This window comes from Phalangium opilio, unplaced genomic scaffold (assembly GCF_054372755.1).
Source record: "Phalangium opilio isolate 3A_F unplaced genomic scaffold, DU_Popi_V2 ptg000089l_1, whole genome shotgun sequence".
Lineage (NCBI taxonomy): Eukaryota > Metazoa > Arthropoda > Arachnida > Opiliones > Phalangiidae > Phalangium > Phalangium opilio.
This window is the reverse complement of record NW_028324194.1, coordinates 7,396,104-7,419,735: the sequence shown is the minus strand read 5'-3', so window position 1 is coordinate 7,419,735 and position 23,632 is coordinate 7,396,104. Positions and strand designations below refer to the sequence as shown.

Below are 23,632 nucleotides of genomic sequence, written 5' to 3'. Positions count from 1 at the left end.
AACCGGCTCCCAAGCGGAAAGTTCTTGTCATCTTCGAACTTGTAACGGCTTTTTTAGTAGCCCGCAGCTTTTCACGAATGTCTGATCCCCCAGAAAGACTTCGTCAAAAAAGCTTTGCTCAATTATAACGTTGCCGTCTCGCAAGGAACGATAGGAAACCTGAAACAAGTTGAGAAACCAAAATAAACCTCTCCGAATCGAGACCAGAGCTATCTACTCGCTTTAGAGGGTTAAAGAAGTTTTTCTTATTTAATTAAATGTAATTGATATTAATTATTTTAATCGTTAGTAATCTACCTTAAATCTAGTTAAGTCGATTTTGGAAACGTTATTCGTAAAATCATTTTAAACATAGCTATTTGTTTACGTTTGAATTCTAGCGTAGCCTCTTTAACAGTTTCTAACAAGTTGGGAAACCTAATAAACCTATTCGAGTCGAGACCCACTTTAACAGTTTTTTTTTGGAGATTTTGGGTATATAAGTTGGCCGATACACGATAAGGGGCAGGAAATAGCGCAATTGCGTGAACGTTAAGTGGAAGCCCAGAAATTGTGAGGCTAGAAGTTTCTCGTAACCCTTGTCGATCGCCGCGTACATCTTAACCCTGGAGTAGAAGCCAATATTGCTTTCTCCGTGACGTCATCGTCACTCGGAGTGTTATTAAAATAGGATTACTCGTGTTTAAAGTTACTTACCTTTCCCAGCTTTACGTATTCGATGTCAACATCGTTGGTTGTTAGGTGACTTAGAGAGGGTTCCCTTTCTACGCATCTCTTTCCCAAGACGTGCAATAAGTCTCGCATAAGCTCCAGATGCGTACTGAATGCTTTAAGTTGTCTCTCTTCATACAAAAAGCAGATAAGGTAAAGAGTGAATGGCGACAAACTGCTTCCAAAAGAAGAATGGACCACATTTAACTGTTTCTTCAAAACTTCCAAGAATTGTTGGTCAGTACCGAAGAATCTTTCGACGAATTCGTTTCTGCTGTCGCTGTTCAAACCGGTGATCTTGACGTGCTTAGTAAAGTAAGCGTGATGTGATGTTTTATTTACTAAGGGTCTTGAAGTTACAATGATAGTGGAAGCAAAAAAGGTGCTGAGAGGGTCCGTGGTACTCAGAACCCGATGGACCGAGTCCAAGTGACACGCTTTGCATTCGTCGTAGCCGTCGAGTAAAATAAGAATTTTGTCGGATTCGCGACGCAGAAATGATTTTACACAATCCACGCTGATCTCAGGTCTGACGTATGCTTTAAATTCACGTATCAATTCTTCCTCGAGGGTTGACCTAAAGAGTAATAAGAACGTGGTTGATTACCAAAATAACAGAAGTCTAATTGAAGTGCTAAAATTTTAATTACTATCTAGTTAGTTCGAGATTCATTTACAATATTTCCCAGAAGCTCACGCACACATATTTAAATGTTTCACCTATGTTCTCATAGCTTGCTACTTTAAAAACTTAAACTTCACTCTTCAAATCTGTAGGTAGTTTAGGCTATAGAGTGTTCAATTCCTCAATTGAACTAAAATTCAAAATGAAGGTGCAATAAAAAGCCCACTTACTCAGTAGATTGATTTTCCAAACAATCGGGTAAATCTCTGAATCGAAATAGTAGAGCGTAACCAAAATGCGAAAGGAAAGAACTCTCTTCGGTAGACCAAACATGAGCTAGTTTAATACAGAGGGTGGTCTTTCCATAACCGACCTCACCCCGGACAAGAACTCGTTTGGGGTTCAACATTAAGTTTCCATCTGTCGGTGCCAAAAGGTCTTTGAGATCGACCGCGCCTTTGGAGACAAAGCCGTCACGAGACAAGACCTCGAGGTCTAATTGGACAAAGTAGTCCTCGGGTGGTAGCATATTCTCTTCCAGCCACGGCAAAGGAATTAACCATGAATTCTCGGAACTCCAAACGGTACGAAGGCTGCTCTTCAAATATTCTGCGTCTAATAAACACGCGTTTTACAAATTTGTCCAAGGACAACGATAAACACTTTAAACACAGATGGACTGAAATGGAGATACAGCGCGTGGTTATTTTATGGCAGCGCTTCTCTAGCACCAAGCCGCGACGAATATTGAACGTTCTCGACTCAAACCATAGCCATGGAGCAAAACAGGAGAGTCTACTCAATGCTTTGGCCTATGATAACCGAATTTAGAACATCTAATTATGTTCCGTAAGAAAATTAGAGGCCGCTAGAAGCACTAGTTTCTGCAACGCTTCTGCCATGCGTCTACCGGACGGTAACGTAAACTGCCAGAGTCATCCCTCCTGGATTGGTCCATGACATTGAGTTTCAGAACTTTTCCCGCTAGGGGCGCTGCTGACAGACGATGCCATTGAAAGAACGGGGGTTTTAGCTTCCAGTCCATCTGTGTTTAATGGTCTTAGCTTGGTAATTAATTACCTTACCTTTTTCGGTCAATTCTGTGGTAGAGATTTGTTGGGAGTTTCGTATCACGAACTGGCTAAGAACCACATTTACGTTCTGGCTGTCGTGAAACTGGCTCGACACTTGTGTGTTCTTATTTACTACTAGCTAAGTGCCCGGCGTTGCCCGGGGTAAGGTTTTTTTTTTAAATTTAAGATGATTTTGTAACAAAAAGCTTTAGCCAGCGACTTTGCACATGTTTATGCAATTACATACCCACTATCAAATCTGTAGTTAATAGTATTTTAATATTGCGGAATTTCAATACAAATATTTCCAAATAAAAACGTTTTTTATTATGACAATTTTTGGTACAAAGCTTCGAAAACGGTCAGACCTAAATCCACTACCTTTTACAAAACTTCTTTGTAAACAACATTTTTCGTTGTTCCCTCCGGTGCAAGGATTACCAGACTGGTGGGCGAGCTCACCCTGGAGCAGGCCACATAAAACTGCCCATGTGAAAAGCAGTCTTCTCTTAAGTCAATCCCTGCCAGCTTCAACGTCTGCCCTTGAGACTTGTTAATTGTCATTGCAAAGCAAACCTTTATTGGGAACTGTAGCCTTTTGAATTCGAAGGGGTACTCGGATGGTATGAGAGGTATTCGCGGTATGAATACTGACTCTCCCCGGGCACAGCCAGTGAACACTGTGGCCTCGATGACGTTTCTATGGAGGGCTTTTACTTGCAGCCTTGTGCCATTGCAAAGTTTTGGTGGGTTAAGATTCCGCAACAACATCACTGGAGCGCCTACTTTTAAAAGAAGCTTGTGGGAAGGGAGGCCAGGAGGGTTCAGGGTGTTCAGGAACTCCGCTGGATAATGGACGGCATCATCTGTTCGCAATACCGAGTCAATAGATCTGTACTCTATCTCTGTTCCTTCGAAAGACTTAAGTAAGACGTCGTTAATGGTGGCAGCCTTGTCATTTTTGGGCGTCAATATGGCACGCTCACACAGCCATTCCATGGACTTGTCATGGATATTAGTTATGTCAGGATAAATTTTGGCAGTGAGGTCTGTAAGGGTTTTCACTACTGATCCCAGGCTTGTAGGTATTGTCATCTTCCCTTCGGACTCGGGATAGTTTCCGTCTCCTATTTCGAGTAAAAGTTCAGAGAATAACCCAGCAGAGGGATCACCCCTCAAATGGACCCTCATATTCTTCCTGAGAGACACTTTACAAATCAGAGGCCAAAGATACGACGCTTTGAGGCACGCCTTAACCTCGTCAGCTCGAGTTCCTCTTGGCACTACCGGCAGAGTTTGGCGAAAGTCTCCTGCCAACAACACAGTGACACCTCCCATCAAACCGTCGTTGGCCCTGATGTCTTTGAGGGTTCTGCTAAGATCCTCAAAACCTCCTTTGTGCGCCATAGTACTTTCGTCCCATAGTATGAGCTTGCAGTCTCGCAATACTTGGGCGGTGGTGCTTTGCTTTGTGATATTGCACATGGGAGTTTCAGCATAAATGAGATTGAGTGGCAGCTTAAACGCAGCGTGAGCCGTTTTACCTCCTTCTAAAAGCGTAGCGGCGATGCCAGAGGAAGCGACAGCCAAAGCAATGCCACGATCACTTCGAATCTTAGCTAAGAGCAAGGTAATGACGAATGTCTTACCGGTACCACCAGGAGCATCGAGGAAAAAGACCTGCCCATCGCCTGTCTCAACGCTTGCTATTATTTTCAAATATAGAGCCCGCTGCTCATGGGTCAATAAAGGCTCGTTCTTCAGCACTTCTTGTTTCAAAGCGTTCACGTCATAGCTCGTCTCCCTCAGATAATCCCTGTTCCCAAAGACTTCTCCAGATCTTGTCGGTCGAGCCAAGCCATACTGTGCTAAATCTTTTCCTCCCAAAGCCAATACTGCGTCTTCAATCTGCACCAAGCATCGGTTGTATACTTCGCCCATTACGTGCTGCGCGTTGCCTTGCAAATTCCTCTCCACTTGCCGAATAATATCTTCTGAGAGATAATCTTTGTACTTGTTCCAAAGACTTTGAGAATCGGGGAGTTGACAGAACACCAACATCACAGTGAAGAGTTCTCGCAGTTTCAAGGGAGACTGACACAAGGCAGCTTCCTCCAAAGTAGTGTCCCAGTGTTTTCCATCATCCAATAAGCCAAGTGCGTTACATGCACTTTGGAATGTGGAATGGATGATACCGTTCACGGTCTTGAGGTCCGAGAAAGACGTCGGGCCACGCACCTCATGTAGCAGTAGTCGGAGGTGATAGCATTCGGTGTTGTTCGGGTGAACAGTGTACACCCTTCCCAGTGCGCGATCCTTCTTCACTCCTGGCCAGTGGACGACATTCTTGCCTCGCTTCCTTCTTGAGAACTTGTTGTTTTTGTAGACAAAGTAAGAAGCAACCTCTGAGTATAGGAGTGTTTTTGCAAAAGCGTCAATTTTGCACAGGCCGAAGAATGCCAAAAGTGTTGTCTGAGGAGGATTTCTGATTCTATCGGCAAGGTTGTTGTCGGTGAAGTACACTCGCTGACCATTCTCAAGGTGAAGAGCCAGATGTAACACAGTTGGATACCTTTCATGTATGGGGAACCCCAAAATCCTCCAAACAGCCTCAGAGCTGCTGATGTACCTACCGCTCTCATATAATTTCACCTCATCCCTTGCATTTTCTAATTCAAATGCAGCCTGATCACTGCCCTTGTTTATGTACTTACAAATATATTTGATGCTCTTGACAGAGTTGCAAAACTCGACATTGATGTGAGCATTGAACGTACGTGACAATACAGGGTTATAGGACACCACCCAGCGGTTGTCTAGCTCGATTCCATTAACATTTATCGAGAAGCCACCATCATCAGCAGATCTCCTCCTGTATTGCGGGTATCCATCGTCAAATGTCTGGGTGTCCTTCAGAAGTTGTCGGGGGTACCTCTTGCTGCAGTTATTTCCTTTCATACAGGGCGAATTCAAATTGAAGGCTCCACAGGGACCGTGAATCATGTTGGCCTTGATGATGTCATGAAGGATAGGGTCTTGTTTAGGATGAGGTATTTCGGCACAGATGACTTTGTCAATCATGTCAGGAGAGATGCGCTGCTCTAACCACAGTAAGATGTGGATGTGTGGCAGACCCCGCTTTTGCCACTCCACAGAGTACATAAAGTACGTTACCGTCCCAAATAGACTGCCCTTGTCTAAGAGAGACATAATTTTTTTCACCTTAAGATGGAACACCCTCGCTATGATGTCGTGGCGGTCGTGAGGCTTTTGCCCAGGCAACAGTGCATCGGTGATATCTTTCCACTTGGGATTACACGTGAAAGTGATAAAGAGATCAGGACGGCCGTAGTGGCGAACGTATGTCATGGCGTCTTGAGTTCGTTCATGCATGTATCGTGGTCCCCCAGTGAAGGATGAAGGGAGCACCACCATCTGACCCAGCTGACCAGGATCAGAATCCTGCCGTCCCACGGCTTCCCTGACATGAATATAACTGTCTGCCCTCAGCTGCGCCTGGTTATTCCTTATGTAGTTTAACCTCTCTGTTTCAATTTTGGCATACATGTCAACCACAAATTGACTAAAGAGTGATCGAAATAAAATCAAGTGATTGGCCTGCCCTTCCCTGATCATAATCCGGTAAGAATAGAAGCTCGCTGCGGAGACTGTCTTCTTCAAGGGCAACTTGGTAACGGGGTCGTGCTGAAAAATGGAAATCGAGTACCCATCCTCGCCACGGCAGAACAGGAGCGGGTACTGTAGCGCGTCGTATGACCGGTGGATCTCGCTGATACGCTGCAGTGTATTGTCATGACTCTGCAGTACGATGTCTCTTTGGTTAAATTGCTGACCAACCATGACCAGAGCCACCTCATTAGCTGTAGGCGCGTTGAAACGCCCTTTATGTGCCTCAACTGGTTTTCTTTCTGCATTTATAATGACTTGAAAATTCTGGCAGGTTTCGGGCACCTTGTCCATTGCGATTTTCAGGTCCTTTATGTATCCGTTTACATCATGAAGCATTTTCTGCAGTTGCTTAACCAGTCCAGGTTTAACATCAGGAAAGTTGCTACACCTTAAGTTCACTTCCTTTTCGTCCTCGCCCACAAAATATATTTGGAGAAATTTTGCTTCTTGTTGATTTGCTGGTATCAGACCTCCAGCCAAGTGGTACACTTGTCCCTGAACTTTGAAAGTAGGCATGAAGCCGTCTTTTACAACGGTACGGGCGCCAAAGGATGTCATTTGGAAGCAGCCGTTGTACTTCCGAAGACGGGCCATGAAGTGAGCGTGATCCGGGTGGATATTCATAAGCAAGCTATGGAGCGGCTCAGGTAGATTTTCAAAGGGTTGCAGCTGCACCTTACCAGCACTGCAACACATTCCCGGGGCTTCTTCCTTCCACATCAGGGCATTGCAGTACTGACACTTTTTGGACATGGTTCCCAGAGCTACCATGCTATCAGCCTCATAACTTAGATCAGGATCATATGCCATGCCTGAGAGAGTCTTGACCTTCCACGGACGTACCCGCCTTTCTACTCGATTTCCAGGGTTTTTTTCGTCATACCGAGACTCTGCCGTTCTGTGTACTTCGGGGTGACATTCCTGATATTTGGCCACAGATGCAGAGTGAACCTGGGGGTTTTCTTTTTGATACTTGGCCACTGCAGCACGGTGGGTGTCGGGGTTTCTTCTTTGCGACTGAGCCACTGCCGCATGGTGGGCGTCTGGATTTCTTTTTTGGTATTTAGATACTGCCGCTCGGTGGGCGTCTGGATTTCTCTTTTGGTACATAGATACTGCCGCTCGGTGGGCGTCTGGATTTCTCTTTTGGTACATAGATACTGCTTCACGGTGGGCGTCTGGATTTCTCTTTTGGTACATAGATACCGCTTCACGGTGGGCGTTCGGTTTTGTTTTCTGGCATTTGGCCAAGGCTGAAAGGTGTGTGTCGGGGTTGCTTTTCTGATACTTAGCTACTGCAGCACGATGCGCCTCGGGGTTTCTTTTTTGGCTTTTGGCAACTGCAGCGCGGTGTGCGTCGGGGTTTTTCAGCGCGTATTTATTGGCGGCATTTTTAAGTTGTTTTCTTCGTTTATCGTCGTTGTATCTCGCACGACGTTTTGCAGGGGCCTTTTTGAGAATAGATGGTGATGATGGCTTTGACAGATTTGACGCGTATTCAGCCTGAGAAAGCGATGGTGATGATGGTTTTGACAGATTTGAAGCGTATTCAGCCTGAGAAAGCGATGGTGATGATGGCTTTGACAGATTGGAGGCGTATTCAGCCTGAGAAAGCGATGGTGATGATGGCTTTGACAGATTTGAAGCGTATTCAGCCTGAGAAAGCGATGGTGAATTGGTCGTTCTTTCTGGTTCAGAAGGCAAATAGGCATCAAAATGGACGCTAGAAAGGTTCTCCGTAAAGCGTAACCTCCTCACGGGATGACCCTCAAATCCGAAGCTTTCATAGAGGTCACCATTGCGAAACACTTCAAAGACGAAATTAAATAATTGTCCAGCAGCCTTCAGCTCACATAAACCAGCATAAGTTGAGGCTCGTAACATGTCCTCGAAGTACTCGGAGAAGGTACTGTAGTTGTTGCCGTCGTTGTCGTGAGACATGATAGAAAACTCCTCCCAGTTATTGACCACGTGCCTCACAATGCGCTCACGCACCTCCGTAGACCTTGACTGTGTGCCATACATAAGATATGAGAGAGACCGAAATAGGCAGGCACCGTCACCAACGATGGGAACAATGGTGTGAGGTACCATCTCGCTATTAACGTTAAGAAACTCCATTTCTTTGCTCAAATACACCGTACTTCACGTGGTATTCGGAAAACTTTGTTTGGCGAAAGGTTAATTAACTAACTGAGGTATTCAAAATAAAAGAATAAGTAGCAACTCGAACTCTATTGAATAAATTTATTTGCAACTGTCAAAAGAATAGAACCGAACGCGGTAAAAGCCGTAAAATTGTGAGGGTATTAGTTTTTTAGACATATGTTTTAATTCTTTTATTAAAGCGTCACAAAATTGAACTTTATGTAAGAAAGCTTTTTTTAAAAATTCGTAAAAAAGCCTCAAACGCAGGTTGATTATGGAACTTATTGTGGAGTGGCGTCGTTAAGTTTCATCTTTGTAGGGATGAATTTCAATATCAAACAGTACAATTTTTGAAGAATTTTTATCTTTAAAATAGGAATAATTTCACGTTGACACAAATTTTCGGATAGTTATAAGGTCTTCAGATATTCCAATTACGCAAAATTTTGTTAATAATTTCTTATAAGAACTATCGAGTAGCTTACCCAGATTAAGCCCCCCCCCTCCATTTTCAAACCCAAGCAACGCTACTGTTATTGTGTAGAGGCAAGGCTAGGCACACTTGTGACCACTATTTTTCAAGATGAAAGTGGATTTGAAAAATATTTCTTAGTACCTACCCAAAGAAGCATAAGGCCCGTCTGTAGGTTATAGGGAACCAGTATAATAAATATTCGCGAAATCGGCTGAAACGCGTGGACGTTCTTCCATAGAGATGGTTTTTAAAATTTCCGGCCGCCATTTTAAAAGATGGCAAAAATTTAAACCAAAAGGACATAACGCCCGTCTATAGGATAAAGGAAAGCCGTTTACTAAATATTTGTGAAATTGGTTGAAACTCGAGGACGTTATTGCATAAAGAAGGTTTTTTACATTTCCGGCCGCCATTTTAAAAGATGGCAAAAAAATTTAACCCACAAATATATAAAGCCTGTCTATAGGATAAAGGAAAGCCGTGTACTAAATATTTGTGAAATCGGTTAAAACGCGAGGAAGTTATTGCATAAAGAAGGTTTTTTACATTTCCGGCCGCCATTTTAAAAGATGGCGGCGGAATGGAAAAATCTTTCTTAGTACGCGCCTACTACTTAAGAGTAACGTTCCTGGAAATTTTCAGCCATCTAGGCCAAGCGGTTTGGGCTGGGCGTTGATTATCTGTCAGTCTGTCAGTCAGTCAGTCAGTCAGTCAGTCAGGACTTTGATTTATATAGATATAGATTGATAAGACTTCGCCATTGGGACCAATTTCGTTTTGAAAAATATTTGGTTCAGGCTACCAAAATGAAAACGCAAAATTAAAATGAAAAAGATTGGAAATTAGGGTTTATGAGTTTAAGACTGCACTCCATTTTACTTAGTTTATATATGCTTTCAAAATGCACGGTATTACTGAAACCATAAGTTTATATGTTCCATAAGTATGACACTTCTTTTACTTAGTAATGCTAGTTCGAGAACGACGGAAGCGAGAAGTTTATATGTGATATGGTCCATAAGTATGACACTTCCTATACTTCATTATGCTAGAGACTTACAGCTCGAGCTAGTTCGAGAACGACGGAAGCGAGAATTGAAGTCCTACACTCACTTAATTTTGCAGGACTTCCATCTTCCTATTTAGTCTGCAATACTAAGCCTTTGACAATCAGCGCCTGACCAGGCGTTGCATTACTAGGATCTATGACCTATACGTCACTTCATGACAAGCTCTCACTAATCAGTGACAAACTTATGGAACATATCTTATGAACTTATGGTATTACTAAAATATTAAATTAAGAGAGATTATTATTAAAAATGAAATTACTGACTTCAGATCTTAACTTGAGCGCATCTTTGTTCCTCCGAAAAATGAAATCTAAAATAATGACATCCTTGTTTTAGTGTGTTCATTTTAATTGAAAGTTTGTGTCAAACCAAAAATAGCACCATTATTATATCTTAATGCGAAATAATTGAAATGTTTCCACGGCTTAACAAGATTTTGAATGGACGAGAGATGAAAGTGTTTGAATGAAATTTATCACGAGATTTGATAATATTAGGCGCGCGAAGTGACAATCGTGGCGCGAGACATGGTGTTGAGAATTTAGCAAAGTAATTTACGCGTTTTTAAAATAAGATAATAATTAAATTTAAATTTGTATAAATACTATCACACCCTGTATAGATTATAAGCATACTAAAAGAAAATAGTGCAAGTGAACAAAATAATAAAAAAACCCACCTGACCCTAAAAATACCTTAAATAAAACTTCAACAAAAAATAAGAACCTTGAACTTTCAATTTCAATAGAAACCACCAACCCTTTAAAGTAACAAAAATAAACCTTGTATCAATAAGAAAAATTTGTAAAAGAAACTTTCAATCATTGTTAAAGTGTAAATCTATAAGATCTTCCCTCTCGAGCGAGCGAAAGGGGAACGTCCCCAAAAAACCCAAAACACCACCAAGTGCACAAAAAACGAATGCACGTGCACCGATAAAAGCTCGAAGATGATTGGCTAGCTTAGAGAGAGGAGATCTTTTAGAATGAAAATTATCTTGTAAATTTGTAGCACTCTTTACCTTGTAGCTGGACCCGAATGGTCACCTGCCTAAGCGGGAATTTATTCAAACCAAGTTTTAAAACTTTAAAATTATACCTTCTTTTTTATATCGCTGGACCCGAATGGTCATGTAATACTTTAAAATATTTCAGTTATTATTAAATTTATTGTTGAGTTTTACGAAACGAGTCGCTAAATAAATATCACCAAACTAACCAGAATAATTACCAACAATTAAGAGACCAAAATATTCATCCATTGTTTCAGTCCGGTGGATGGATAAAAAACTTAGCTCTCCCATAGCGCTTTTCTACACATGGAGCGTGCCACGAGAATTTTGTTAACAAAAAGGCAGGGCGTTACGCGATTGGTCGGAAGTCCTTGTTTAAAATTATCCTTTAAATCTGAACCTAATTTGAATTTTAAAATCATTTTCACCCTCCTTTTAAGTCCTGCAAAATCTATATAACTAGCTTTCGAGTCCATTTTGAGTCCCAAGTTGCTCTTGAATCTCCGAGTCCGATTAAAATGTAAAGTGGAAAACTGATTTTAAGTATTAATTTTGAATTAATAAGAAATTAAAGCTATACTCATGAAAGGTAGAAGAGTGAAATTGTTTTATTTTTATTGCTTATTTTTTATTTTAATTACGTATCAGAGCTTTGATTTTGTTTTCTAATGGTTTTAATATTTTAATTTATTTTTCGAAAAATCTAAACCTAGGGTTGGTACTGGTAATTGGGAACACTTTTTACAAATCTTTGAATAACTTCGGTGGCGCTAACGTTAGACTCCTGAAACTTTCAGGACATGAAATTTGATTCTTTAGACACAATTCGCTATGATTTCAGCTTTTTAACTCTTTTAAATTTTGCACAATATCCTATTTCCAAAACCCCTTAGAGGATGTTGAGATTTGTTTTATTTGAATGTATCGCGACGACTTGTTTTTTATTATTGAACTGAGAAGCGAACACCCAGTATGGAGCCATTCCCCTTTTTTTTGATCGCTATCTAACCCTAAAGGTTCGCGCTTGTTAACCCCTTTCGTATACTTTTACCTAAAAATAGGAATGCCTCCCCCTTTTTTCGGAAAGAAGAGAGGAATTTTACTTTGACCCTCTCTAAAAAGATCACTCTCTTACTAGCCACCGAGCTGTAAACATGTAACCAATTTTAGCTCAATAAATTTAACTCATTTTTAAGTTTTTACAATTAAACTAACGTCTAATAATTTCCCTGACGACTCGAATTACAACAGAGGAACCCAAATGTGAACAATCGCTGGTAAATGTAAACACCCTGACCCTAAATAGTGAACGCGGGACCCAAATGGGAACACCAATGCTATTCAAATGGAAGGAATAAAAAAGGCCCTTGGAAAAAAGCTACCAATACGTAGGGCCTAAATTCATGCACCTGGATTAAAGTTTAAGCAGATTTGATAAGTGATAAAAGGATAATATAATTAAAAACAATACCTGAGTCAAAATGCTCAATAATTCGTTGAGAAGTCACATTTTATTCAGTCCCTAGCATAACAGCTGACTCGCGATCCCATGGACAAAGCAATACTGAAGGACGGATGGCAGAGGGAGAAAGTTGAAAAATACTTGTTAATTCGCCTTCTAGCGGCAGATAGTAGCAAACCGGATAGCGGGGGAGTCAACGTTCTAGAGAAGGAAGCAGCTAACGTCTTACTTTGTCTAGATGGCGCTAGCTTTTTCCGGGATTTGACTCAGTATTTTTTATAACCCCCCGTCCATTTTGGGGCTGAATAGGGAGAAGTAAGCTTAACGTTGGATGTTTAGTCGTTTAGTATGGGGCTCTATGGGCTGCCATCGGTCCTTCAGTATTGCTTAGTCCATGGCGATCCCGTTTCGCGCCCAATAATTAGTGGTAGCTACGGCCCTCTTACGGCTAAATTGAAAACTTTACTAAAGGCGCGAAATTTGATTCTATTTTTGGGTCAATGATGTATTTTAAAGTTAATATTATCCGAAAGTAGCTTGTTTACACCACTGTTACGTTTAATCTTTTAGTAAAATAGCTTAAAAAGGATTCGAATTAACCTTGAAACGTCGTGTTCACATTTGCAATTTTTACTTGCTTTTTTCCAACTCCAGTTTTGAATCGAATTCCGAACCGAAACCAGAGATTTTAATATCAATTTTATAGCGAAAAACGTGATCTATGTAATGGTTAAAGGTTTGTTATCGTGGGATTATTGTAACTCTCGCTAAAGCTTATTCCCCGATGGTATTGTATTAAGAAACACCTAAAATTGGCATCAACTTAAGTTGATCAGTCCGAGTTGGTGCGTATATTGGTCCGTATCTTTCATCCACGTATCCCTACAATATTCTAACCATTTTTATCGTAATCCTCGATATTCAATCTACAAATTGAGCCCTTTAAAAAGGAATTTGAGCTGCCCAAAAATTAGTTACAAAATTTTAAAGAAAAAGTGTTCCCATTTAGAATCGTTCCCAATTACCGGTACCAACCCTAGCGGTAGCTATAAAAAACGAAGGCCAATCAAATTTAGACCAAGCTATAAAATGTGTATAACAAGTTGGGAAAACCAAAATATTACCTCTCCGTGTCAAGAGGTCTACTACTACAAACCTATTTACCTAGATATGGAATTATTTCACTTTTTTGAAGTAAAAATTTACGAAATATTGAAGCAGTATTCCAAACATAGCGAATGTACAGTAAAGCAGACGACATTTCACATCCAATAAGGATAAATCTTGGACACATGGAAATCAATCAATGTGGAAAAGAACAGGAAATGAAGTCTACGCTTCAGCTGTTTACCCTATATTCTGAAAGCTACATTCACAACTGATTTGCAGTGTAAACACTATCGTCTCGTCTCACCTCAACAATATTCTTAGTTTGCCAACTTGAATGTTAACGTTAAATAACACCAAAGCTAAATTGTAGCTAGACGCACTAATAGTCAATGCGCACCATAAAGAGAATAAGTCTGTAGTTACTACCCGTTTACCATTAGCCCTTTTACTAATCTTATTATTATTATTTAAGAGTGTATTTAACTTTCGGCTCACTCTGAACCGTTGATGTCTGTTCATTTCAGACACGAAAATCAAAGCCAAAAGTTTACTTCACCTCAGGCCTCAATTATTTACTCTTTGTTTCACTAAGCCTATTGCGGATAAATACTTGTTATACGCGTCGGAGTCTAGGTCTTACTTTTCTTCATGAAATCACTAAACCATGGATTATTCTATATACAGATGTAGTATAGCTTAAGCAATATATAAACAGCCATTTCAAATAACAATATTAAAAAAAATCTTTGGAATATCAAAATGAAAGAGAGCTTTAAAGCTACAAAAGTACTAAATGCATCATAATTACGAAAAATACTTCCACATATTCACTTTATATTATGGAAAAAGGGAATATTAAGGTTCTGTATGATTTCTTAACACATCAACACAAGGCTAACTGCTAACGCGACGCACTAGTGTAACAATGGACGGACACACACAGACAACAAGAGTAACAAGGAGTAGAGATGGGCCGATACCGATGCCATATCGGTATCGGTACCGATATTTGGCTTTAACCGATAAATCGGTATCGGTTATAAATGAACCGATATTTCTAGCCGATATTTTTTAAAGAAAATAAATACTTATGTTGAGAGAACATGGCGCCATAAGACCTAAACTCTGAGACAGCACAGTTTTTCATCTATTTTTGGATAACGTTACTAGTGTCCAAAATGGGTTTGTCGTATGATAAGCCAGTTTTATAGTTTCAAGTACCGAAATTGGATCGAGAATCATCTATAGAGATGGGCCGATACAGATGCCATATCGGTATCGGTTTGATATCGGTTTAATCGAAGGATCGGGTAAAATATCGGTATCGGTACATATCGGTTTCCGAAGTATCAGATCATATCGGTATCGGTTTAAACTGGTATCGGCCCTTCTCTAACAAGGAGTATAAACCCATTAGTGGAAGCAGTATTTGTTTTCCGAAACAATCTCGCTTATGTTTATCCTCTCTAGACTTCGCTAAAAACGTATTACTACTACGTAAAATATTAATAGACAGGCAAGGATTGATACCATTAAAGAAGGAGCGCAATATTATCCATATTTTCATTTCATATACAGAGAAAAGAAATTATTATGTTTTTGAGAGGAGCTTCCTATTTTGGTTGTTGTTTTGAAAAATATATCGCAATGCACGGGCCTTGATAGATATAGGAGGCAATGAATGAAATATATCGCATGCACGGGCCTTGGCAGATATAGGAGGCGATGATAATCTCTCTCTTTGCACGAGAGGTTTATCTTTAATATTTAAATAAATATAATTATTTTTAATTATTTTAATCTTCAATAATTAACATTAATAATAGTTAAATCGTTTAAAATAACGTTATACCTATTATCATCTCAAACTTTGCTAATATTGACGTTTAAAGTGAAGGGTACCCCTCTTGCCACTTTCTTCAAATTTTGGGTTATATATACTATTCGTTTCCATTGTAATAGTAAGGAAAAAGCGCAATTGCGAAAACCTTTGGTGGCGATCCCACCTTAGGGAGGCTAGACGTTTCTCGTTACCCTAGCTGATCGCCGCGTATATCCTAAAACCAAACGATGATAATGGAGTAGAAGCCAATGATACAGATTGGTGTCTATGTGGAATAGACGGAAGACCAGTGGATGGTGGTGTTAGAAGCCAGTGTAAGAGCAGACTGGTGTCTATGTGGAATAGATGGAAGACCAGTGGATGGTGGTGTTAGAAGCCAGTGTAAGAGCAGACTGGTGTCAATGTGGGATTGACAAAGAACAGAAGATGGTGGTGTTGGAAGCCAGAAAAGTACCAGACTGGTGGGATGGACGAAGACCAAACATGGCGGTGTGAGAACTCAAGTATAGTGTAGCCAACGGAGAGGAAAACAATTTTCCAAATTTCTGTGAACTGTCAATGCGGTCCGGAAATTGGGAACACGTTTGCTCCGATACGCAAACTGCGAACGCGGTCACGTGGGTGTAACAACGGACAGACAGACACACAGACACACAGACAGACAGACAGACACGGCCGTTACAGAACCTCTCCTGGACTACGTCACACGGAGAGGTAAAAACTGGGGGAACTAACATTTTTAAGAAAATCTAAAAAATAATGAAATAAAAAAAAAACGTATCGAGAAATGTTAGCAGACATTAGTATTAGATATTTTAGTTCATCGTGTAAACGGTTGACAAGGGATTGCGTATCCGAAAACTCGCTATTACCTCTCCGTGTGACGTAGTCCAGGAGAGGTTCTGTAACCGCCGGTCTGTCTGTCTGTGTGTCTGTCTGTCTGTCCGTTGTTACACCCACGTGACCGCGTTCGCAGTTTGCGTATCGGAGCAAACGTGTTCCCAATTTCCGGACCGCATTGACAGTTCACAGAAATTTGGAAAATTGTTTTCCTCTCCCTTGGCTACTCTATACTTGAGTTCTCACACCGCCATGTTTGGTCTTCGTCCATCCCACCAGTCTGGTACTTTTCTGGCTTCCAACACCACCATCTTCAATTCGTTGTCAATCCCACATTGACACCAGTCTGTACTTACACTGGCTTTTAACACCACCATCCACTGGTCTTCCGTCTATTTCACATAGACACCAATCTGTATCATTGGCTCTAGGAGGATATAGGGGTGAAGGAGTCTTCGACTGCCCGATTTCCCATTGAAACGCGCTTACAGATTATCGGCCGTGGTTTCCCCCCGTTCTCTCTCGTTCTGGGAGATTCAAAGCCGCGCAACTAGTTCCGCGCACAACGTCATCGGGCGTCGTCTTTTCTTCTGATTTAATTTTTGGTAAAGGCTGCACTTTTTAGTGCTTTAACGGAACATTTATCATTATTTCATTTTTTATTAATTGTAAATTATTTGTTCTTTGATAAAACTGTTGTAGAGGGTACGCTTTTTTTACTCTATCCCTAAACCAAAAACTTAAGTAAAAAAGTGTTTAAGATGGATTAAATTCTGTGGGAGAGTAGAGTTAACACCCGATAACATTAAAAAATGTCATTCTTTCCCCAAATCTCATACTTTTTACAACGCCGCCTACATATAGGCGGTGTTGCTTCTAAGGCCTAAGCTACCATGAAAAACCCGCTCTTTTTTGAATTGGGATTTGCGTGGTCACGTGATGCGCGTAACCAAGGTCACTAGGTGCGCGTGATCGAATCTCCCATGGGAGAGGCCGAAACCTGAGCTCTAAGAACGGGCAGTCGAAGACTCCTTCACCCCTATATCCTCCTAGATTGGCTCCTACTCCATTATCATCGTTTGGTTTTAGGATATACGCGGCGATCAGCTAGGGTTACGAGAAACGTCTAGCCTCCCTAAGGTGGGATAGACCACCAAAGGTTTTCGCAATTGCGCTTTTTCCTTACTATTATAATGGAAACGAATCGTATATGTACCCCAAAATTTGAAGGAAGCGGGCAGGAGGGGTACCCTTCAATTTAAACGTTAATATTAGCAAAGTTTGAGATGATAATAGGTATAACTTTATTTTAAACGATTTAACTATTATTAATGTTAATTATTGAAGATTAAAATAATTAAAAATAATTATATTTATTTAAATATTAAAGATAAACCTCTCGTGCAAAGAGAGAGAGATTAAATCATTGCCTCCTATATCTACCAAGGCCCGTGAATGCGATATATTTCCTTCATTGCCTCCTATATCTATCAAGGCCCGTGCATTGTGATATATTCCATTCAGTGCCTCCTATATCTATCAAGGCGCGTGCATTGTGATATATTTCATTCATTGCCTCCTATATCTATCAAGGCCCGTGCATTGCGATATATTTTTCAAAACAACAACCAAAATGGGAAGCTCCTCTCAGAAACATAATAATTTCTTTTCTCTGTATATGAAATGAAAATATGGATAATATTGCGCTCCTTCTTTAATAGTATGAATCCTTGCCTGTCTATTAATATTTTACGTAGGAGTAATACGTTCGTTTTGTTTTGATGTGTAAAGAAATCCTACAGAACTATAATATTCCCTTTATCCATAATGAAAAGTGAATATGTGGAAATATTTTTCGTAATTATGATGCATTTTGTAGTTTTGTAGCTTTAAAGCTCTGTTTCATTTAGATATTCCAAGGATAGTTTTTAATATTATTATTTGAAATGGCTGTTTATATATTACTTGAGCTATACTACATCTGTATATAGAATAATCCTTGATCTAATGATTTCGTAAGGAAGGCTAAGGTCTGGACTCTGTCGGGTAAATCAAGTATTATCCGCTATAGGCGTAGTGAACCAAAGAGTAAATAATTGAGACCTGAGGTGTAGTAAACTTTGGGTTTTGATGTTCGTGTCTGTAATGAAGGACATTAACGGTTCAGTGTGAGCCGAAAGTTAAATACACGTTTAACTAATAAGGTTTAAATTTTATAATAGAAGAAAGCATCATGGTAGAAATTAGATCACAAAGAAAGGGCTAATCGTAATCGGGTTATAGCTTTGAAGTTTTATTCTTGTTATGGAGCGCATTGACTTCTTGACACGGAGTGGTAATATTTTGGTTTTCCCAACTTGTTTTTAAAACTCAATTATCAGGTTTCAGCTTTTGAGATTGGAATTTTGAAAAGTTTCGTATGAGATTTTCTAGTAGCTTCTCCCAAGGTTCTCGAGGTTTAAAATGGCCTACAATTGAAGGCTATTTAGCTATCCATTGTCATTTAGTTCATAAATTACTTCCCCTACTACTACTGGAAAACACAATGTGTCACCGAATCGATAAGGTTATTGCTTTACTGATGTCAGGTGCATTGAGTGTCACTATGAAAAATGGCATCACTTCCTGTGGACACTCCTCGATGACGAATCTTACGTTGACTTGTGAGTAAACCTCTAGTTTCAAGTGGTTTTTTTAACAACGTGGCTTAATTTCAATAATTATTAAATTAAATTGGAAACCTCAATTTAAAAATGTGATATAAAATAGTAAAACCCTTAAAGATTACGGCATAGACGCTGTTATTTTTAAAATTGCGCCCCCTAGTTAGTTTTTAAATATGAAGCAGTTAGCAGTTACCAAAAACACAGCCCACGAGCTCACAGAGGTGATTTATTTAGCTATGCGAAGGCCAAACAATCTCTCCTTAAATGACGGCCGATAACGTGATCATATTTTTCCTCGGAAAAAGCCGCGAGATTCTTAAGACAAATGAAGCACAAATGAACTAATACTATTTCAATTCTCAGGATTAATCTTGAATATAAATTTTAGCTGAAGTACTGCAATTCTCAAATCACTTCGTCGTTGTTTGCATTACCATAAGTTCATTAGATATGTTCCATAAGTTTGCCACTAGTTACTGAGAGCTTTTCATGAATTGACGTAGGTCATAGATTCTGGTGAAGCGACGCCTGGTGAGGCGCTGTCAAAGGCTTAGTAATGCAGGCTATATGGAAGATGAAACAGAGTGTAGTCAATTCTCGCTTGTCGCTCTCGAACTAGATCGAGCTGTAAGTCTCGAGCATTAGGAAGTATAGGTAGTGTCATACTTATGGAACGTATCTTATAAACCTATGGTATTACACGTAACTTATAGCCTACTTCTTAGACTTCAAACTAAACTTTTTCTACTTAAAGAAAAATTAATATTTTTCAACTGAACTTACCAAAAATGGTGCTATTTCCAATTATTATAAATTTATTTTTATTCTGACAAACATACCAATAAGTTTATGAAGAGAAAAGGCAAATATTATGGAAAAACATATCCCGGTAAGGATTAACGCAGGTTCCATATTTGAAATCTTTCTTCTCAAAACCTATATTTGATTACTTCTTTCTCAACACATACAAAAAACTACCCTCAAAAAGGGTGTGAAAAGGGAGTAGTTTAAGTTTTTCCAAATCGATATGTATTTCCTCTTTAGTCAACAAACTAATTTTGAAAGTTAGAACCGCATTCCGTTTATGTGCGTTTTAGATTTGGTTCCGGCAAGATAAATGTAGTTTAGAGATTAAATCCGAGAACAATCGAAGTTTCTCATGCGTCAGGACCTCTTATCGTTGTTATCTCTTGCCGCTAGGGCTAACTTGAAGAATAGCACCTGCTCTTCCAAATGTAATAAATCATATACCAAAAGAAAGCTTACGCCTTCCTCTATTCAGTGCACACAATTATAATGAGCGCAAACAATAATTAATATTAAAATCTAATAAGTTTCTCATGGGTCAGGACGTCTTATCTTTGTTATCTCTAGAGGCTAGATATTACTTATAACTGGAAGTTTGATATGGATTGTCGCTTACTCGCTTTACGAAGTCCTACGTTAAGATGAGTGGCGCCATCTCCACTCGATCAGAAAATTATCGTAAAGAATAGTGTCGAAATTCGGTTCGATAACTGCGTGATATTAGTGAGCACGTATGAGGAGAGTTAACTATAACGGAACAGCCCGATATCTCTCTCACGCGAACCAATCACGGCGCACAGCCGAGGAGCCAGACGTCACGTGATCCTCTAAGAATAGTGGCCGTAAACAAACGTCTCTGATTGTTTCCTCTCTTTCGCGCTGATTGCACATGTGCGAAACTCGGTACGGGTTTTGAAAGGGGGGCGGCCGGATAATTTGGTGTCTCTTTCTGATACGTGCTCACTAGTAATTTTGATATGCACGAAAAAAAGTATCTCTAATTATAAAATAATTAGCAATAAATTTTTTTTTAAAGACGAGGGCTGTTGTGTCATCCGCCATTGGTTTAATGGCGTCTGCTAAATCGAAGCTCTTTCTCCTAATTTCCCCTTACCTCTCCCAGTCTGTAAGAATTAACCAATTCCATAGAAGTACTTAAGGTATTTTCGATTTAGCAAAACATTAATTAATCATTAACAAACATCAGCGAGTCAGCGACTTGTCGCCCAACTTGGTTTATGCTTATCAAATATGCGATTAAAAAACCACCATTTATTCAATCAAACGGAATTTATTAATTATAGCCTTTACCATTAGGGCCATACTCTGTATGGTTGCCAAAAATGGCGTCTTTTTCCATTAACTTCTTGACTACAACGCTGGAATTACTTTTAGTGGCGTAATAAAGTGAATACATATTGTCTTGTTTGTTTGTAGCGTTGACGTTGGCCCCGCCATCTATAAGTAACTCCACGCATTTTTCTATCTTCTTGGTTAGAGTCCGATTAACCATCATTTCGTGGCAAGCCCAATTTAAAGCGGTGTAACCGTAATAATCCCTTTGTTCAATATCAACTCCTATTTCAAGCAATAATTTGGTCATATTTACGTATCCTTTAGAGGCTGCGTCAAACAACATAGTACGGTCATAATAACCAAATGTTTTGTTTGTGTCGAAGCCTCTTTCTAAAAATAACTGGCGAATATCTTTTCGATCATAATCGTAGGTTGTCGTTAAAGCGATTACGTCGATGACGGCTCCTCTATCGAGTAGGGTTTTCACAACTGTCATCAAACCCTCACGCGTCGCTACTTCCAAGGGTGAACAAGAATCCCGGAGATAGCACAGTCCATTGACTTCAGCTCCATTCTCTATGAGGATTCGAATTATCTCTTCGTTCCTTTTGGCAATTGCGAGTGAAAGGGGCTTGCAAATATTCGACTCCAAGCACTTGTTAATATCTGTTCCGTTCGATAACAAATCCAAGAGAGTTTCTTTGTCTCCCGCTTTGATCGCGCTGATCAAGTCATCAGTCTCATAATCCCTCTTAGCGATTTCTCTCAGCGATGATCCGACATGTACGTCAGCTCCATTCTCCAACAAAAATGTTACCATATTTTCCAATTTTAGTTCTTTGACGATTGCCAATGGCTTGTTTTTTAAATTGTCCATGGCGAAAGACAACGCTGTGTTTCCACTATTGTCTATGGCGTTAACATCGGCGCCTTTTTCGATCAATCTCTTCACAACAGTGAAGGAAGCGCTATTAGAGGCGTGAATAAGCGCGGTTCCATTGTCAAATATGTCTGTGGTGTGAACGTTAGCCCCGGCATCTATTAGCATCACCATACATTTCTCAATAATACGGAATTCCTGTAAATTATCAGCCTCTATACGCCAACAAGCCCTGTTCAAAGCGGTATAATTATAACAATCTTTATGATCAATATCCGCTCCCTTTTCAAGCAACAATTCAGTTAGATTTACTCTTCCTAGCCGGACCGCCAAGAAAAGCAATGTTGTTTCGCAATTGCCATATTGTTTGTTTGGGTCGAAGTCCTTTGGTATGAATAACTCTAAAATATCTTTGTGATCAAAAACCATGGCGGTGACCAAAGCGTCTTCGTCAACTTCCACTCCTTTATCGAGAAGGGCTTTAACCAGAGTCACGGATCCCAAATGCGTCGCTGCATCTAGTGGAGGATAAGAGTCACCGCAATTTTTATTCGGATTGGCTCCTTTTTCCATGAGAAATAGGGCTAATTCTATTTTCTTCTTTCGAATTGCGATTGAAAGGGGTGTTTCATAAACCTTTTCCAAGCACTTGTTTATATCTGTCCAGTTCGATAATAAATCCGATAACTTCTCTTTGTCTCCCGCTTCAATCGCCGCGATGACGTCATTGCATTGAGCGCCATCTACAAACAAACCCTGAAAGGAAAGCTTCGATTATAACTTTCAATTTTATTTTAATTATTTAGGGCTCCAAGAAAGCCTTAACGGTTAATCCCACTTGGCCCAGATACCACTAATAACAAAATTAAAAAAAAATTAAATATATAATATATCGAAGGGGTGTTAAAGACGAGTTTTGCGAAGAAAAAAACCACCTTTTCACTTGAAAGCTAACGATAATATTAAAGTTTTTCATTAGCTAGTCCTGGCAAGAACTTGATGTACCCCAACTGTTGGTTAATCTCAAATATTACCTTAGCGATTTGGAAAACAAGAATACTGTACTACCATACCCACTAGGGTAACCATGGTACTACATTAGTACATACGAAAATATCACGGCATCACCACCCCAACGACACCTAGCTATTTCGTAAATTTTTTACGTGTCTTGTTCTCCATTGTGACGCCATAGCTATTTTAATTCACAATTTTAGAAGTCGTCGTAAGATCGTTCTTTCGGTGTAAGAGGGCAACCTAACCCGCACAGTGTGTTAGGTTCAGTTCAGTTTACCGTCTTCTACGCGAGGTGTTACTACGAAGTTTTAAAGATGAAATTGTTATATTTACCGTGAATGCAGCCAGGAAGAGGACAACCGAGAATTCCTTCATCTCTTCGAGAAATTAATTAAGACAGTCTTCGTTTTAATGTCGAATATCGACCCGAGATTGAAACGTGCATTCCCTTTTTATGTTAATAGAACAACAAGGAAGTTCAGTTTCATTATCGACCCAGATGGAGTAAAGTAAATAATTAAAGAATACAATCTGATTAAACTTCCTCAATTAGAAGAGTTTCCAAATAAACAAGGTCAAGGTTAACCCAGACGTAACTCACGTTGTCTCTAAGCTATGTCTGAGAATGGCAGCAGAGTCTATATGCAAATGTAGTAATGCTTAATAAAATTGTCAACACCCCATTTTAAAATTGAAATATTAATATCAAGGTTCTTGGCATAGCGAATTGAAACAATACTTCATAGCTAAGTGATTATTGAAGCCTCAAAATGAATTCAATTTCTCATTCGAGCAAGCTTGTGTCCCATTCGACCGAATCCCAATCGACCGAACGCGTTTCCCATTCAACCGAAAACAGCCCAAATGTGCGGTTTTGGGAAAATATATATCAAAATTTAAAAAG

The 23,632-nt window shown here is 39.8% G+C and overlaps 2 protein-coding genes across 2 annotated transcripts; both read right to left on the bottom strand.

Moving 5' to 3' along the window:
* Positions 1-20: 20 nt before the first annotated feature.
* LOC149647324 (uncharacterized) lies at positions 21-19,826 on the bottom strand. The gene is made up of 7 exons (XM_089850184.1): positions 19,568-19,826; positions 10,059-10,105; positions 9,466-9,520; positions 2,422-2,544; positions 1,567-1,951; positions 697-1,288; positions 21-159 (listed from the first exon to the last, which is right to left on the bottom strand). Exons 1-7 carry the CDS (start codon positions 19,638-19,640, stop codon positions 28-30), a joined length of 1,407 nt encoding a protein of 468 aa, XP_089706310.1. The 5' UTR covers positions 19,641-19,826; the 3' UTR covers positions 21-27.
* A 1,003-nt stretch (positions 19,827-20,829) lies between these two features.
* LOC149647323 (transient receptor potential cation channel subfamily A member 1-like) lies at positions 20,830-23,103 on the bottom strand. Its single transcript, XM_089849632.1, has 2 exons — positions 23,062-23,103; positions 20,830-22,467 (listed from the first exon to the last, which is right to left on the bottom strand). Exons 1-2 carry the CDS (start codon positions 23,101-23,103, stop codon positions 20,830-20,832), a joined length of 1,680 nt encoding a protein of 559 aa, XP_089705758.1.
* Positions 23,104-23,632: the final 529 nt, after the last annotated feature.

What these genes read in the sequence shown, in the direction of transcription:
- LOC149647323 (XM_089849632.1), bottom strand. Translation starts at nt 23,103, where the DNA reads ATGAAGGAATTCTCGGTTGTCCTCTTCCTGGCTGCATTCACG. An exon ending in TCTTCCTGGCTGCATTCACG is followed by an intron (nt 22,468 to 23,061) that starts GTAAATATAACA and finishes CTTTCCTTTCAG; the next exon opens with GGTTTGTTTGTAGATGGCGC.
- LOC149647324 (XM_089850184.1), bottom strand. Translation starts at nt 19,640, where the DNA reads ATGGAACCTGCGTTAATCCTTACCGGGATATGTTTTTCCATAATATTT. An exon ending in CGCTCAAGTTAAGATCTGAA is followed by an intron (nt 9,521 to 10,058) that starts GTCAGTAATTTC and finishes TCATTTTGGTAG; the next exon opens with CCTGAACCAAATATTTTTCA. An exon ending in TTGGAAAATCAATCTACTGA is followed by an intron (nt 1,289 to 1,566) that starts GTAAGTGGGCTT and finishes ATTACTCTTTAG; the next exon opens with GTCAACCCTCGAGGAAGAAT.